This window comes from Drosophila subobscura, chromosome J (assembly GCF_008121235.1).
Source record: "Drosophila subobscura isolate 14011-0131.10 chromosome J, UCBerk_Dsub_1.0, whole genome shotgun sequence".
Classification (NCBI taxonomy): domain Eukaryota; kingdom Metazoa; phylum Arthropoda; class Insecta; order Diptera; family Drosophilidae; genus Drosophila; species Drosophila subobscura.
In genome coordinates, this window is record NC_048532.1 from 16,196,352 (window position 1) to 16,214,285 (window position 17,934).

Consider the following 17,934-nt stretch of genomic DNA (forward strand, 5'->3'; position numbering starts at 1 on the left):
AGCAGCAGCAGCAGCAGCAGCCGAGTGCAATTCAAGTTGGCACTCAAGTGCCGCCAAAGTAGCAGTCAACGTGGCCTAACAAAGTTGCTTAGGCAAAAGCTTGGCGGGATTAAGTGGCTGCCTGGAGCGCGAGGCTGAGGCTGAGGCTGATGTTTTTCCCAAGGTTCTGGGCTGCACAAATGACTGAGTTTCCTGGCCAAAGGAGCGGGCGGAGCGAGTCATTTATATTTATTTTAATATGCCTTTGTGCTCCAGCCGCTATTGTGTTTGCTTTGGCCATTATGGGTGTGTCTGTGTGTGTGTGTGTTGTCCCAAGCCATTAGCAGCTCAATTTACACAGAGAACTCTCTCCAGCATTGACTTTTCCCTATCGCTGCCTGGCTGCCTGTCTGTATCTATTTGTGTGGCAGCCCAAAACAATATTTGGAGTTTTTCTTCTAGTTTTGTTCGTCTTCTGTTTTGCGTTGGGCTTTTCGCAGCTTCCGCTGTGACTAAAAGCACTGAGGGCGACAAGTGGACTCGCCTAATGGACCGGCGTCCAAGTGCAATTCGATATGTCCAAGTGTTCCTACAGCTGCGAATTGAATTGGGGTGTGGGCAGCAGCAGGCAGCAATCGGGGAGGGTCTTTCGTCGCGGTAAAACTTTGACACACACAAAAACAACAACAACGACGAGGAAAAAGGCATAAAAACAAAATCAAATTGCTTGCAAATGGCTAAATAAAAGGATGGCCCCCGGAACGAGGCTTCAGCTTATTACTCCATCCTCTCTGCACACAGGAATCGGGGGACAAGACACACGACAGGATATTGCCGGCGTACAAGGAACAAGTTTGCGCTTTGCAAATTAATAACAACAGCCAAGCGAAGCCAAGAGTTTTCCGTTTTTCTTGTTCATCCAGGCAGATGGAAGGGAGAACTCGTGGTGTGTGTGTGTGTGTGTCTGTGTGGCTGTGTCTGTGTTTTTGTTTGTTTTGTGTGTGTAAGTATAAGTAGGACTAATGCCTGCAGGTTGACGTACGTGCTGCGGCATTTTTATTAGGCATCCCCTCACATTTTACGAGCCCCACGTCGAAGCCCTTTTAATGCTGAAGGCGGCCACCAAAGAGAGCGAGAGAGAGAGAGAGGAGCGGCAGTCAGGCAAACCGTTTCATTGCCCCATAAAAGCAGCAACAATCCCAGGCATGAGATACGATACCCCTGCCACTGCCACACGCTGCAGAGTGAGTGTTACTTTTTGTTTAATTTAATTAGTCGGCGGCAGCAGCCCAAAAATATCATTGTTATTAGTACAGGCATTTAATTGGTCGCCCAAACCGTAGCCAGCAAAAAACAATAACAATTAAAACAAAAAACAGACAAGCAAAATACAGGTGAAGATGCGACATGGGCGATACCTGGTGGATGCCACGTGTGGCAGCCCATAAAAGTATGCTAACAAATTTAAATGTACCTCGGGGAGCATTCAATTGAGAAAAGAGAGAGCAAAAAAGCCAATTAAAATATAGATAAATATATTATTATAAGAAATATAAATTAGAAGCAGTTATATCAGTGAGAGTGAGATAAATAGATGCCCACAGCCCTTACATTTAAAGCTACCCACAGGCCCAATCTACCCCTGCCACTACCCTGTACACTGTGTGTGTGTGTGTGCGTGTGCGTGCGTGTGTATCGGTGCTGGGAGTATATAAAAGTGTCGCTCAATTAAAGTGTAGACACTTAAAATTCAACACTTAATTTCGTGCGTAAAATTAATGCCAAGCACATAATTAAATTATGTTAATTACCTACAACAAAGTCTATTAAAACAACGCGCACAGATAGACACGGAGAGTGAGGGAGAGGGGGCCGGAGCTGGCTAGAAATTGATGAGTAAAAAGCAACACTGCCTTTTGGGTTTCAGGTTCAGTGCCGCTGGGTTTTGGGTTTTAGACAACAACATAAAAAAAAGGCCAAACATCAAATAACTTTCAATCAATTCCAATTAGGAGCGGCGCCCTTCTTTTCCCATAAAAATTGCCAGCAGAATGAAACGACAATTTAATTTCAAGTTTAATGGGCAGCAGCAGAAGAAATTGCCAGAGACCGAAAGACCAGAGGCAGTCGAAGGAGAACGAGAACGAGAACAGTTTGATGTTGTTATCCTGAAAGTAACCCGTTGTCCGCACCGCAGAAGCAACAACAAGGGAAAAAACTCAGCTAGGATATTGTAATAACAGCTGCCTGACACGGACAACTATCTGATCCTGGTGAAATTGCAAAGGAAAAGGGAAAGATAACGGGCAAGGAAAAGGCGAGCCACGCAGGAATGCATTTTACAGTTGCCAACAATGGGGAAGCGAAGGGAAGCGCTTGCCTGGTCAAAGCCACAATAAAAGCGTGGAGCATGGAGCATGGCAAGAACTGCAAAATAAAAACCACAAAACACGCCAAACCAAACCAAACCAAAACCCCAAGGAAGCGCCAGCACGGACATACAGCTGTCCGTCCATCTGTCCATCTCAGAGATGACTCCAAGACTCGAGGCGTGGGGGAGTAGCCGCGAATCGCAGTGAGTTTGAGGTTTGAGACTTTGGCTCCGGCTCTGTCTCTGGCGGTGTAAACTCAGTTCATTTTGCAGTGCAGAAATTTAATCAAGAAGTGCAGGCGCCCCCCCACCGCCTGAAGAAAAGTGTCAGCGCAGTGGCAGTCCCAACAGCTGCCTCGTCCACTCCCACTCTACTCTGCTTGGATGGACAGCCCCTTGCGTGTAATACGAGATTCGTTCAACATTTACAATGATTTTGTGATTCTTCCGACACTTTATGGTCAAAGCTGCAAGCTGACAGCGTCTCTGCCCCACTAAATTTGAACACCCTTTCCGCTGTTCCCTTTTCATGCAGTAAGCCATCGTATATATCTCGGGGTTGTGTGTGTGTGTGTGTGTGTTGACTATAATAGAGTGAAAGACTTTAAGCAAGCATTGCTATCACCATTGCCATCGCCATCGCCATTGCCATTGCCAGCGCCATTGCCATCTCGGTATTAAGTTGCAAGCGAAAAAGTTCACTTCCAAGTGGGGAAGAAGGCGGCGGATGGGGCGTAATGCAGACGAAAATGGAAAATTGGAGCAGCAGCGGCGGCAGCTGACAATGCTCCCCCCTTCTTTATCCCATTTTGCAGCTCCACAGGAAGTTCCACCCCAGAGGAAAGTGCCATGCGATATCCGAGGAGCCGTTTGGTCAAGTTCCCACGACAGAAGCAGATGGGAAAAAGCTTTCAGCTCTCAGCTTCTAGCTCTCAGCATCCAGCATCCAGCATCCAGCGGAGTGCCATGCAATTCTGTATCAAAATATTTGGTTAATTCGATTTTTAGCTATGATTGTCCAAACGCAATTCTTGTTGATATTCAATACTCAAGGGTTGCGACTGGGCATCGCGGCTCGAAATAAGAATACACAACAAAAAGCCAAGCAAACAAACAAACAAACAAACAAACAAAAATCAAATTAAATCACATACAAAACGTGCTCAATATTGTTTCAATTCAATCTAGAAAATGTGATTACATCCAAAACAATTTAGATTCTACTTTAATTGACATTAAATAAATATGAAAATGTATACACGCATTTGAGGCAAATATTTACTTGTTTACAGCGGAAAAGCAATCAAAATGTTATTACGGGCACACAAAAATTAAATGAATTTTTATGCCCAAATTGTGTAAAATGTTTTTGTCATAAACTTAAGCTTAAAACGGTTCAGATGTTTAGATCCAATATTATTACAATGGAAATGTCAGCGTTTAATTGTTAGATAAGATTTCATTTAGCTAAAATGTAAATATATTTGAAAGACTTTGGAAATTCGCAAAATAAAATAAATGTTAAACAATTATCTGCAGCTGAGATTTTTCTTGTGTTCAGTTTTTCCCTTTTTCTGTGAACCGATAAAAAATATGTGTGTATATTTCTGTGGCTTCTGTTGCTATCTTTTGTACGATTTCTGTAGCCGCCGCCCCCGAACCCCAAACACTTGGCAAACATTTTTAGCCAAGCCAATGGAAGTCGGAAAAGTTGAAAGTAATATATTTTATGCTGTGGAAACAGGACAGGAATTTACATCAGTAAAACTTGCGATATGAAGTGGCCAGCAGTGGCGCAGGGGAAGGGTGGCAGTGCCACATGGAATACATACATTTTGTAGCAAATATGTGGCAAGGCATCTCTTCTGACAAATTATGACTTCGGCGAGGCTCTGCCCTCGCCACTCCCTCTCGCTCAGTCTCTCTGCGTGCTGACGGCTTTGTTTTTTTCCGAGAAAACTATGGCTGAAAGTTGCCATGACAGCGCTGCCACATTATACAACAAGTGCTCGAAATAATAAAGTTAACAGCACTTTAATAGTTGGCTTGGCTCTCATGGCAAGCCCCGACATTAGCTGTGGCAGGAACAGCGGCAACATGTTGCCGAGCAACGGCAGCGGGCATAAATGAGGGGCTTATCCTATCGAGCAGCACAACTTGAGCAATAAAATTGCTTTTATGTACGAAGGAGGAGACTTATTCCACAGAGCAGAACACAAGCCGAGAGCAGAGCAGAGCAGATATAAAGGGAGGAGCGGGAACGGCAGCATTGAAATATTCTTGGCATGCTCAGATATACAACCATTTTGGATGGCCAGGGGGGGCTGAGCACTGGGAGAGCAGATAAATTTTCCACTTTGATTTTTGCGCTTAATAAAAATCAAATTTAAATGCGGCTGACAACGCGCGAGGCGAAAGGAGCACGAAGAATCCTTCAAAGTGCCCCTGCCACACATGTCCTGTGTGTTTGTGTGTGAAGGAACTCCATTCGGTATCCAACAATGGAGGCATTTATGGCCAGCTGATGACATGGCTGTGTTGCCACCAATGTTGATGGTGCTGCTGCTGCCGCTGCTGCTGCCGATCCTGGAATGTAATAAAAGCTAAAGCCAAAGCATCTTCTCGCTTCTAGACTCTTTCGACGTTCCACTTTATGGCCTGGCACATAAAAGGAAATCAAAGGACTCCAAGGCAGCCACTGATGCTCCGCTGGGCCAAGTCAAAGAGTCAGCCGTCGCACTTAATGGCCCTGCCCAAGCCCCAAGCCCATGACCAGAGGAAAGCAGCAAAAAGACAGAGAGAAAGAGCTAATAAGCTCTGGGTGTGTGTGCTGCAGGGGCAGGCAACGAACGGGCTGCCGTATGCTTAATATTTTGAGCGCCAGTTGGCGCTTATATAAATGCCCGCTGCCCAGTGGAGCAGTGCAGCAAAGCGGAAATTTCTGCATAAATTCAATTAACTAAAAACATGCAAATGAAAACTTTTCTTTTTTGTATTTTTCGAGCGAGAGAGAGGAAAGGAATGCAACTCATTCAGATGCACAAAAGTGGCAATTGGCAGTGGCTGTACCCAAGCTTCCACTCGCTGTTTCCCTCTCAGTGTCCCTCTGGAGGCTATGGAAATGTTTTCTAATTATTTCACTCTGGCATTGCCTTCGCCGGTGGGCATGCCCCGTGCCAGTGCCCGTGCCCGTGCCCCATGCCCCATGCCGTATTCGTATCACAAGTATGAAATGCAATAATGTAACGAGTAATTGCGCAAAAAAGTAATAAAGAATGCGCAGTTACGCAAAAGGGAGCTGTGGCACGCTACAGTGGGTGGTCAAAGACCATGCAATCTGCCGGGGATAAGAGCAAGGACAGTGCCGGACTGGGGGGGGCACAACAACAAAAGTTGTCAACGACAGCAACTAAAACAAAGCCCCGCCCGGGGGCAAGTGCTCGTGGATATGCGAGTGCGAGTGCCAGTGCCAGTGCCAGTCCTGGCTGTGGGCTGTGGGCGTGGGCGTGGGGCATGTGGAGTACGTGCAACGTGGCCGCAAAAAGTTCAAGCGCCGCTCACGCGCCCCAGCCACGTGATGTTGTTGACTCTCCTCGTGCATCCCCCCTTCCAAAAAGGATATTAATTTCCCAAAGGTGCCGTTTTTGCTGGCGAAAATCACGCAAAATGCGACTGGACTGAGGCGGAGGTTTGGAGGTGGGCACAAGGGGCATGAATCAGGGGACAACTTAACAGCAGCAGCGAAAGTGATGATGCCTCAGCCACACAGAAGAGTTTATGCTCTGCGAAGGTTGGGTTTTTTATGTGGAATAACAAGGGAAGATTTTTTATAGAAATTAGGAGACTTTTAGGTAGCCACTTAACAGAGTGAAATTTGATAAATATCTGTGAAAAATGTATGCAAAAATATCCAAAATGTAAGCTAAAGTAACCCAAAAACATCTTATTTAATCTTGCATTAACTTTACTTAGTGGAAACCTAACAAAAACCGACACCCAATTGGAGCTACAAGAGATACAAATCTCCCTTTCCCGCTGCACACTTCTTGAACGTGCCAAACCGCCTAAAAATGCCAATGGACTCTCCCTCTGTCGATTGAATATTCGCAACGTGAAATAAAATTAAAACGCACGCACACAAATTAAAAACTTTCAATAGCAACAATTTTCATTTAAAAATTCAACACCATGCGCGGGGCACAGGCCAGAGCTTGCCCCGGATGCCAGTGACAGCGGCAGGGGAGCGGGGGCAGCCGGGTTGATGGCAATTGAAGTGCCAAAAGCGAAGCGGGGGCAGGCGACAAACAGATTTATGGAAACTGAAAAATATCCATTGTAATTTGACTATGCCAGGGGGGGCAGGGGGTGGCAAACTGAGAGCCCTGCCCTGAGCGCGCAACAATTAAAACTATTTTGGCCAAAACAATATCGCTTGGGGGAGCTGTTGAAGTTGCTTTTGTTGTTGCTGCTGCTGCTGCTCGTTGTTGTTGTTTCCTGCTACGTTCGTTCCCGGTGAACATTTTATTAGAATGCTGCTGCTGCTGCTGCTGCTGGCGCAGGGCATGCCCCACGGGCCGAGGTCAAACCGCAGCACGCAAGGGCCAGGGCACAACGGAGTGGAGTGAAGACAAGACAAAAGCTGATTACTTGCTGCAACGGCTGACGGGACATGGGCTGGGGTTGATAGCAAGAACTGGCAAATACCCTGGAAGTAAAGCCACAGACAAGAAATAGTTCTGACAGAATTAAAACAGAAGAAAAATCTTAAAAATTAATGGAAAAGTTTACTCCAAAAGTAGATCCCCCCGAAGAACCTACACTCCCTCACAGGGTATGTTATGTTCGACCCCTCTCTGGTATCTCTACGTGTGTCTCCCTCTTGTTTTGTCATGGCTGTTGTCTGTTTATTGTGCCAGCGCTGCACAAATCCAAGGCATGTCCTTTGGCCAGGGATAAACTGCAGCGATGGCAGCAGGCAGCGGACAGCGGACAGGAGACAGCGGACACGGGGACACACAACAAGGACAATGCGAATGCGAATGCGGATGAGTGGAAGCTTAGCAAAACAACAGCTGTTGGCAGGAGGAGTCCTTCGGTATTTTCTTTTTGCAATCGAAATTTATTGCTTTAAAACAGAGTAAAGGATGTGGCTCTGGCTACTTGCATTTCTTGCCAGGATCATCCAAATCCCGCATCCCATAGCCAGCTGGCGGTGGCTCCATCAGCAGCGTCGTCTGCCCATCGATGGGTTCGCTGGAACAGCGACCGGAACACGGGCCCGCGGGCGGCACTCTGCCGCACTTTAAGTCACTCAAAATGGACTCGAAGCTCACCTCGGTGAGATCCTCGTACAGATCATCGTTGACGCTCGCCACGGGCGCATTGACACAGGCGCCCAGGCAGTAGTCGCCCTTCAGCGTGAACTGCATGTCCTTGCTGGTCTCGCCGGGCTGCAGGCGCAGCATCTTCGAGCAGGCCTTCAGCAGTTCGTCGCCGCCGCGCAGATAACACGGCGTGGAGGTGCACACGGAGACCACAAACTTGCCGCGCGGCTTCATGTAGAACATGGTGTAGTACTTGGCCGTCTCGTAGGCCTTCATGGGATCGATCTTGAGCAGCTCGGCGACTGCCACGACGGCTGTGATGGGCAGCCAGCCGTGCTGGCGCTGTGCAATGTCCAGCAGCGGCAGCAGTGCCCCCCGCCGCTCCTCCGCCGGATACCAAGTGAGCATGGAGGCGATTCGAGCCTGGTTCTCCTTCGTGAACTCAAACTTCATCTTGTCGTACATGTTGCCGGCATCCAGCTTGGTGCGTCGTGGTCCCAGTAGGCCAGCGCGTGGCAGGGTCAGGAATCCTCTACCTGCCAGAAGACCAAACATTGCGCTCGAAACTATGTTTATAACTGGAGAATCTCTCCTTTGTGGAATTTGAATTTGATTTTGATTGGTTGGTTGTGTGTGTTTGTGTCACTTTGCTTGATATTAAATTTGTTTGTCAGTGCTTTGACTTTGATGTTCTACTCTCTGACTGCTCCCTGCTCCCCCTCTGTCGCTGCTGCTGTGCAAATTGCAATCAAATTTAGTTAGTCGCTTCCAAGGTGACAACCAATCGATGCTGGTCTCTCTTTTTTTTCTATCCCACAGTTGGCTCAAATTGCATGCCATCCAGGCTGCCGCTTAATTGTCAAAAGAGTGCGGCAGAGTGGGGGAGCTTCTGGCTTATCCAACACCTGTCTCCCTTTGCTCATTTACAGCATTTTTCATGATGGCTTATTACCAGAGCTAATGTCTGTGTGTGTCTATCGCTGACACGCCCTAAAAGATTAGATCGTAAAATGCAGACACATAATGCTCTCCATTCTGATCGAAATTCCATAATAAACAATTAGGATAATGGCTATTCAAAGTGGCATTGACTGCAGATGGCATAACATAGCGCTGGAACTGGCACTGGGGCTGGTAAATGTTGTAAGTACCCAAAGCACATGTTGTGCCCCTGCCAAAAATATTTAGCACCAAATGTGCTCCGAATGTTGTGCGAATAGAAAGTCGTAAAATGAGTAGAGGGAGGAATATTTGAGCTCAATTGAAGAGCTGCAGAAGCTTGATTTTTGTGTAATTTAAGCTAAGATTGAAGAGCGACGGAGTATAATTTAAAGGAAAGAAATGGTAAGTGGGGAAAGTTCACTCTTTGGATATACACGAAATTCAATTACAATCCATGAATGGAGGAAGTTAAATGTAGCAAAAAAGCACATCGATTAGGCTTAAGTTGGAGACTGATTCAGACTACGAAAACTTGCCCAAGAAAACGTAAAAACTTGCCTTCAGCATGGCAGAGATTTCAGAGTATTTAGTTTCAATTCAAATTATGTTAAATTAGCTTTAAAAAATACAAATAATTAATTATATTCTCCATTTTCTTTGTGTTTACTGCCGAATCAAAGATTAAAGCCACAAAAATAAGAAGCTCCTCAGAGACAGCACAAACTGAAGTGGTTCCTGAAGCAAATTTTGATCCACATTTACACAGGCAGAGCCAGAGGTACACAAACACCCATAAATATATGCACAAAAATCTGTGTGCAGAGGGAAAAGTCTAGCAGCCAAAGTGGTAACTGGCAACTGGCAACTGGTAACTGCAATTGGCCACTAAGTACTTTCCAAAGTCTTTTGCATGGCAGTTCACATAATTCGTGTTGTGATAGTCTCGACCTCGTTTGAGCCTCGCCCCAAAAAGTGTTTCTGGTTTTGCTGCTTCTTGTTTGGGTTCTTGCTGCTGCTTGGGTGCTGTGTAGAAGTTGGCCCTAAAGGCAGACAGCAGTTTTCGGTTTTTTTGTGTGCCCAAAAAACATAATTAAGTGCTTGGCTTGGGTCTGGCTTGGGCCTGGGCCTGGGCCTGGCAAGTTCTTGGCTATACGGGAAATTTGTCATAACATGAGGGGGCTGCCGAGGAGGGGGGGAAACCATAACGAGCAGCAGAACCGTTGATAATGTACTAAGTAGTAATAAATTTTACTTTTATAACAAGCTAAGGCAAAGGCAAAGAAAACTGAAAGAGGAGTAGGAGACGGCAGCGAAAACAAACCAGAAATCAAGAGCGAGAGCGAAAAGTGAAATGGTTGCTGCCCCGCCCTTTGACCCATCGCTCAACAAGTTGGCAAAAGTGCTCGAAGAACAGAACAGAACAGAGACAGGGAGACAGGGAGACAGAAAGACGGACAGACAGACAGAACAACGTCAACGTCGTCGTCAACCGAGCTGATGAAGTGGCAATGGCCAAGTGCCGGACTTTAGTTGTAGTTGGCAAGTGAAACGCAAAAGTTGAAATTAAATCAAACATCAAACTGAATCGCAAAAGCCAACGGAACGTAGCCAGGACATAGCCAGCACCCCCCTCTACGCCTCTACCCCTCTCCCCCTCTGGGCAGCAGCATGGCAACATGAATCGAAATGGGGCAGAGACCAAGTGCCAAAAGTGTTGGCAACTTTGTTATATTTCTGTTGATTTTACAAAACTGCGACGGGGCACGCATCCAGCAGAGCCACCAGCAGGCGGGTGGGCGTGATGGATTAGCAAAGTTCGAGTTTAGCGCCCACAGCGCTGGAGGAGTTGCGGCAGAGAAGGAGGCGGATGAGGAGGCTCTTCATGTTTTTAATTTTGCAAAAATATACAAAACTTTGTACGGCTATGCGCGATTGCCTCGGGCAGAAGGGCGTGCCGCTCGTAAGCCCTTCCTTGTGCTGGCGCAGCTGCAGCAGGACTTGGCGGAGCGGATGAAGCGGACGACCACAGTGAAGCCTTTCAGTGTGCTGCAACAACTGGCCCTGGAGCAGCAGCAGCACTACCAGCCGTCCAATGTCAGTGCCTTTCACATCCTGCAGGCACTCGATAAGGATCTGGCGCTGCACGACAGCAAAACGACGACGCCAAAACCCTTTCGTGTGCTGCAACAGCTGGACCAGGATGTTGCGGAAGCGCACAGGCACACCACTACGATGAAGCCCTTCCACATTGCGAGTGCGCTCATGGAGGATGCGGTGAAGAAGCATCAGCATTACCTGGAAGGCAGCTCCGCGGTGCAGGCACAGCACAAGGACTTAGTCAAAAACCAAGACAAGGACGTGCCGCAGGCGCAGGGCAGAGCCAAGCAAAGTCAGAAGCGAAGGCGAAAGCGAATTCGCCGCAGAAGAAAGCGAATTCGGCGACGCAGAAAGCGCACGCGACGCCGACGGCGAAAGAAGCGCAAAAAGAGACGCAAGAAGCGCAAGAAGAAGAAGCACAAGGGCGACAAAGGAGACAAGAAGAAGAAGCGAAAGAAGAAGGGAAAGCGTAAGAAGCGAAAGCGAAAGAAAGAGAAGCAAAAGCCAGAACCAACGCATTCACCGCTGACCCTCTTCCAGCCGGCTCAGTTGATCTTCGCGAATCCCACCAAGCAGCCCCACTATTACCATGACCACCATGGCTATCCCCCTTACCCCTCTCAGACCTCCTCCTCATCCCTCACAGTGCCCAGCGCCCTGTTGGCCAGCCTAACCACAGCGAAGCCTCCGACGACGACCACGCAGCGGCCCTTTAGCAAGATCAAGGACCTGCTGCGGCACAACAACCTCTTCAAGAAGAAGAAAAAGGAATACCTCAGCCATGTGGGACAGGTGCTCTATCCGTTCGTCAAGTTTGTGGCCTTCTTCACGGTCCTCAATCCCTTCACCCTGGGCGTCTTTCTCTTCACGCTCGTCTCTCCCGCGGTCTTTGGCTTCCTGGGCTTTGTGGCGCTCAGTGTGCTGGTCAAGCCGTTCCTCAATCTGGTCTTTGGTGTCAAGCAAAATGTGGATGCCTTCGACCGCAAGCGTTTTCTGGCCAACAAGCGGGCCGAAAGGCTAAAGCTCGGACTGCGTCCTGTTACCATTCACAAGCATTATTATCAGCAGAAACCCGTGCACTCGGCGCCGCCGCTGAGACTGCGTCCTGTGGGGGGACACTGGCGCAGGCAATCGGAAAATTTGCAGGCGCCACCCACAGCTCCACTTTCTCCACCTCGAGGGGCACCTAAGGGACACACGAAGCACTACAATCCCCTGCTGCCAGACCACCGTGAGGCTCTTGACATGGACTATGATGAGGTTTGAGCAGGATTGAGCTCAGGCATCGATGCGAGCGAACTTCATTTATTTTTATGTAATTTCTATATGTGTTTAAGTTAATTTTAAGACTCAAAGCTATTATTTTATGCCGCCACACATCGATTTCTAATGAGCATCAAATAAAAGCCACATAATTTCCGAAAATAGAAAGACTTTCATATAAAAGAATGCCGGTTAAGTAATGGCAAATAATTATCGCATGTTTTACTCAGAATTTCCAACAGAAATATTCATTAATTACAGCAGACAAAAGCTAAGCGCTGAAGAATGAAAAGCTACCAACGACACATTTACACCCAAGCGACATTCCCCACCCAAAATAATCAGGGGAGAGAGCAGGAGAAACTGCCACACTTTGGGCACATCGATTGACGGTGGCACAAGCGACTCGTTTTGTATATTTCAAGCGTGTTAAAATTAACATGTGGGTAAGGAGAAAACCCATCAAGAGCGGGCAAAGCCTGTCGCCAAAATCTAATTAAAAAGTTGGGCAAATTTTGGCTGCCGCAAATTGCTGCTGCCGCTGCTGCTGCTCCACTAACCGTAGACCATCCTGTGTATGTCCACATCTTTCAACGACGTCAGGCGCTCACCGTAGCCCAACTGCAGCAGCTGCTCCTCCCGCTGATCGTCCATGAGCAGCACCTGGTGCAGGGGCAGGTACAGCTGGTCATCGGTGCGCTCGTACAGCTTGCGGGCACTCCACAGAAAGAGCTCCACTTCCTTGATGAACTTCGAGCGGCGCTTCAGAAAGCGTCTCTGCACGCGCCAAGGACGCGTAAAGTCGCCCAGTGGGCGATGCAACAACTCCTCGACGGCCTCCAGCAGACGCATCATAATGAAGCGACGATAGCGCCGCTTTACCGCCGAAATGGGCAACTCATTCTTCTGCTGCTCCTTGTCCACTCTCTTCGTGTAACTCCAGAGAGTCATGAAGAGGATGAGCGACACCTTGAGTACGATAATGTACAGCAGGACCATCATGGGGCCAACTATGCGGCCAGTTAGCTGCTGCTTCCACCACAGCAGATCGCAGTTTTGGCACACATAGCCATAGTGCAGGATCCCCACCAGCAACAGCCACAGAATGGTGCACTTGGCCAGCGTAGCGTGGTTCTGGCGGAAAAGGCAAACAGCCCAACGGCACCATTTCGGCATACGAACCATTTCGGTGTTGGAATTAATTTCGGGTTGAAGTTTAGCAACAAAAAATAAATAAATACACAAATTTTGCTTTGATTTATCACAACTATTTTGACTACTAAATGAGTTAAATAATTGAATGTTTATGGGGCACAAATATGGCCAAGAAATCGAAAGAAAAACCACAGCAGGTGGTGGCAGGTTCGAGTCCAATTATTTAGTTGGAAATCATTTCAAGTAGTTTTTGCAGTTGATGCTCTTCTTGGTATTCTTTCATCTGCATCATCCTATTGATGGCATTTTCACTTTGTTAACACAATGCACGGAAACAGAACAGAGCAGAGCAGAACCAATATCAATTGCGCCTTTGCAATTTGCCATCGGTTTGCCCAGCCTTCATAATGGAATCGAATCGCCTTGGGAACGCCACTTTGTGTGGCTCAAAACAAGTCGTTTGTCGCAGCAGGCAGCTGCAGGAAGATTGCCGATGGGTGGAGAGAGAGGGGGGGAGTGGAGAGCTGCCATAGAAATACGGTAAAAGCGTCTTGACGTGCCTTGTGGAGTGTCGAGAGAGTGCTGAGAGTGCCGAGGCAAATAGTAGGACGAGTAATAATAAATAAAATTGTAGCCAATTCATAAGGATTTTGCATTTTGTCGCTTCAATCAGGCAATGGGTAGATGGGTCCGTCGGTCCACCAGCCAGATGGCAAGAAAGAAATGGTTGAAGGAGGAAGACAGCAACAGCAGCAGCAGCATAAGACAGGCAAACAACATTCATTCATTCATATTTGCCAAGTGCCGATTGAAGCTGAGCTCCCTACTTCATAGCACATCCATCCATATCATGCCCCATGCCACACTCTCCCACCCCACCCCGCTCCTAACCCCACACTAAGCACAATGTGCTGTGCGTATAAATAACGGATTTCCTGTTATAAAATATTTGTAACGACATTTTTCCCCCGATTTATGTTACATATACATATAACGATATTTACGAGTATGTAGAAAAATATAGAATGCTCGGGGTTGCTCCTCCTCCTCCTGCTCTTCCCCACTCGAAAGCCCCTGCCAATCGCTGCCACTCAGTCATAGTGGCTGGCTTGACAGTTATGGCTATATGGATATCGATGGATGTGCCCGTCCGTGTAACGTCTTTGGATTGCAGCTGTCAACGCAGCAGCAGCAGCAGCAGCAGCAGCAGCAGCAAATTTCATTTGCTCTTTAAATGTGCCCCTTATGAGTAGAGTCGAGTGGTGCTGTGGATTGATGATGCACTAACTTCACAGCACGCTGCAGTTGCAGTTGCAGTTGCACTTGAAGCTCCATAAATCACAGTCATGCACGTGTTAATATCTCTGAATACGAACCGCAACACAAAAAACTAATAAAAAGCAGAGGAAAACTTGTAAAAAATAATCGTAAACGATTGTCAGCTGCTCAGCGCATTGAATTCAGAAAAGTAAAGTAGGAGAAGGCGCCTTGAATGATCTGTGGATAGAGTCAAATAAATATTTGTGTTGGCTGCAACTTGCAGCAAATCCCACCTTGAGCACTGCCGCCAGACTAACACGAAAGTACTTCAGACCCGTGATAAAGAAAGGCCGCGAGTTCAGTTGAATGGACAAAGTGACGAGCTTCATGAGCCTGAGATTCTCCAGTCGATTGTTTGATTGATGCACGACCTGCTCCCAGTCTGCGGTGTAGTACATCAAGGCCAAATCATCCGTCTGTCAGAGCAAAAGATTAGCAGAAATCTAAGGGTACAAACAGGCAGTTAGTTCACCGTTTTGTAGAGTATGGAGCCCAGCATGCCAAAGGACAGCAGTTCCATGAATTTGGCCAGAAACCAGACAATGTATGCCACATTACCCAAGGGATTCTGTGGAGAGAAAGACCAGCAACAACTGGGAAAAGGAACAATCTATAGCCACAATCCATTGCCCTACCGTATAGGCCTTGAAGCTGAGAGCACACAGCAGTCCAGCACTAAAAGCGAACATCACAAAGATGCGAAAGCTAAACTCCTGTTCGATCTCCTCGCCAAAGTCGTGAAGCGCACCATTCCGGCGCAGAATGTGGGTCAGAGCCCGCCGATAGCTGGCAGCCATCTCCAGCTTGTTGGCCTCCAGCAACAAACGCTGGGCGGTGCGTCGCAGATCCTGTCCCAGCTGCACGTAGCGGGCATTCAGGTGCATCATCATCTCGCCGAGCACATTGAGTTCCCCAAAGAGCATGCTGGTGACGATGACGCCCACCCAGAAGTTCAGACCAATCAGCGGTATAAAGTACTGCAGCTTCGTGTTGTCGAACGGGTAGACCTGCTTGTAGAGCATCTCGCGGCGATGGTAGATGACATTCTGGACGGGCACCAGCAGAAAGTTGAACAACGCCAGCAGATAGACAATCGAATTGAGTCGCGTGCTCAGCATCTGTCGCTGGATGTGGGCAAAGAGCTGCGGCTCCGCTGCCTGCTGCACATAGATGTCCTTGTAGAAGCGCTGCAGCAGGGTCCTGAAGCGATTCTTGTGCCAGGCCAGCTGGAAGCAGCGTATCTGCATCTCCACCAGGATCAAATAGGTGGGCATGCCCGTCAGAAAGTTGTCTATATCGTTCCGATTCAAAACCAGATAGTGAAAATCCACCTCGTTGTGCTCGCAAAAGATGAGAAAACCAACGATCAAAATGAGACGCTCCAGGTGCTTCGTCCTGCCCGTCACGCCCACCTCCAGGGGCCAGGAGATGTGATTCAGCTTCCGATAGAGGGCCACGGGCCAGGGCAGTGGAGCCAGTTCGCCATCGGCCAAACGTGGACGATACCGAGTGCCGCCTAACATGTCCGCACCGCTGATGATTGACTGCAGCCACTCGAATTGGACATTGGACATTGGTTGGCTGGTAGCCCATTTATATTCTAATTCCGATTGCCGCCAGACTGATGAAATATTTAATTCAAATATTCCTCAATGCTAAATTATTCAGTTTCATTTGCGTTCGTCAAAACAAACCAGCAGCCCGAAATCGAAACCCGCAGCCAGCAGGCAGCAAAACCCGCAATCGAAACCAAAACCAAAACCCCCAGGAACTCCAACCCCAAAAACCAATATCTCACTCATTATTAATTCGAGTTTTGTTTGGACAACTCAAATCAAGTGCCAAAGTTTCAACTTAATTGTGGATAATTATTAAAGCTGTGAAATGGTGGCTGGCTGACCAAGGGGAAATATTTATATTTCAATTATATTTGAAGCAGTTTTCCATAACTATCAAGGTAAAGTCAAGAGATGTTTTCTGGTTCAGCAAAGAATTGCATCAGCAGCGCACTGCCGACAGCTGCCATGGGAACAATGAATCTGCAGGGGTATTTGGGGAACCTCCCAACCCCACACCCTGCAGCAGAGGACTCCTGCCTCTTGTTATGATTATGGCAAAATAACACTGACATAATTCCAATAAAAATGAAATTGCCGTAACACACTGACTGACAGCCCTGCCCCCGCCTTTGTCCGGCAGGTGAACAAAGCTTCACACAAACGGAGAGGCAGTCGGGCAGGCAGGTGGGAGGAAAACGCAACGCTATAATGTTGAACAGAGTTTCCTCAAGCAGCTATCCCAAAGTATGCACCTGGGAGCAGCTGGCCCATGGCCCATGCGTGTGTGTGTGTGGTGCTGGTCCTGGTCCATGTTCATGCTCGCATCAAAGGGGGCAAAAGGCGTTGAAGCAAAGCAAATTCAATTCACTACTGTTGATTCTGGCCCTTTCGTTGGTGTTCTTTTTGGTTGTTTGATAAAAGGATGAAGACCCCAGCGGCAAAAGGGCCTCCCAACAAAAAGAAAAAACCCAAATAATATTAATATGCAAATTGAGTTTTTTAGTTGAGTGATCTAAGCGGATAACTGAGAGGACCCGGGCCAAGTCAAGGCGAACGAAAGCCTCCGGAGACCGACAGACAGACAGACAGATCCAGACCCAGAGCCAGACAGTAGGAGTCGGGGATTTCTCTCTGTCTTTTGGGGCACTTTGTTTTTGCTTTATTGATTGCCTGAGGGAATCCGGGACACACACACACATGTATTGAAGTATAAGTATGAGTACGTCGTACTGCTTAAATGCGAGTTTCGAATCAATTGAAATCATATTTTATTAAACGTTTACGAGGCCATTTTCCACAGCCGCCGACGGCAAAGCGAGACATCGAGACATGGGCACCAAATCAATACGCATCTGGGTATATAAATCAGGAATCTGTAGCAAATATATGTATGGGATGGGATGGGTTGGGTGTTGGACATGGACACCCGCAGATACATAAAGAAATATTTACAAGGAGTCATGCACCCACACACCGCTGCATACAGAGCCAGCGGCAAACGCATCAAAAGTATACAAAAAAACACACAAAAACAAGTGGAAATCTCTGCTCGATATTGCGACTAAAAGATACCTTTTACGGCCATGTAAAGATGATTAAATATCTGTTAGTTGTATGCCTGTTACATGGCCTCGCTTGGATGCAGCATACCCAAACATTTGTGGCTACCGGGTATAGCTGGAATATATTTATAAATATCTATAGGGCCACAGGGGCGTACTCTGGGGTTATGAAATTGTGCTGATTCGTTCGCATTTTTTTTGTTGCTGCGTGGAAAACAAATTCCAAGAGAAATTGAAAACAGCCAAACGCAGATTGAAAGCAAACGAGCAATGTGGACTCAGGCAAACAGAAGGACCTGCGAAAAGGCACGAACTAGGGCAAGTAAACGGGAAGCAGTTGCAAAACCAGAAGCAGTAGCACA

General features: G+C 47.5%; 4 protein-coding genes across 4 annotated transcripts; 1 reads left to right on the forward strand and 3 right to left on the reverse strand.

Annotated features, from left to right (window-relative positions):
• Positions 1 to 7,468: 7,468 nt before the first annotated feature.
• LOC117893755 (NADH-quinone oxidoreductase subunit E) lies at positions 7,469 to 8,298 on the reverse strand. The gene has a single exon (XM_034800490.1). The coding sequence runs from the start codon at positions 8,227 to 8,229 to the stop codon at positions 7,507 to 7,509; it is 723 nt and encodes a 240-aa protein (XP_034656381.1). The 5' UTR covers positions 8,230 to 8,298; the 3' UTR covers positions 7,469 to 7,506.
• A 2,004-nt stretch (positions 8,299 to 10,302) lies between these two features.
• On the forward strand, positions 10,303 to 11,979 carry LOC117893588. The gene has a single exon (XM_034800260.1). It carries the CDS (start codon positions 10,303 to 10,305, stop codon positions 11,977 to 11,979), a length of 1,677 nt encoding a protein of 558 aa, XP_034656151.1.
• Positions 11,980 to 12,362: 383 nt separating this feature from the next.
• Positions 12,363 to 13,193, reverse strand: LOC117893741. The gene has a single exon (XM_034800470.1). It carries the CDS (start codon positions 13,159 to 13,161, stop codon positions 12,532 to 12,534), a length of 630 nt encoding a protein of 209 aa, XP_034656361.1. The 5' UTR covers positions 13,162 to 13,193; the 3' UTR covers positions 12,363 to 12,531.
• A 1,384-nt stretch (positions 13,194 to 14,577) lies between these two features.
• Positions 14,578 to 15,983, reverse strand: LOC117893869 (odorant receptor 74a). Its single transcript, XM_034800642.1, has 4 exons — positions 15,087 to 15,983; positions 14,924 to 15,019; positions 14,685 to 14,867; positions 14,578 to 14,628 (listed from the first exon to the last, which is right to left on the reverse strand). The coding sequence occupies exons 1-4, from the start codon at positions 15,972 to 15,974 to the stop codon at positions 14,578 to 14,580; spliced, it is 1,218 nt and encodes a 405-aa protein (XP_034656533.1). The 5' UTR covers positions 15,975 to 15,983.
• Positions 15,984 to 17,934: the final 1,951 nt, after the last annotated feature.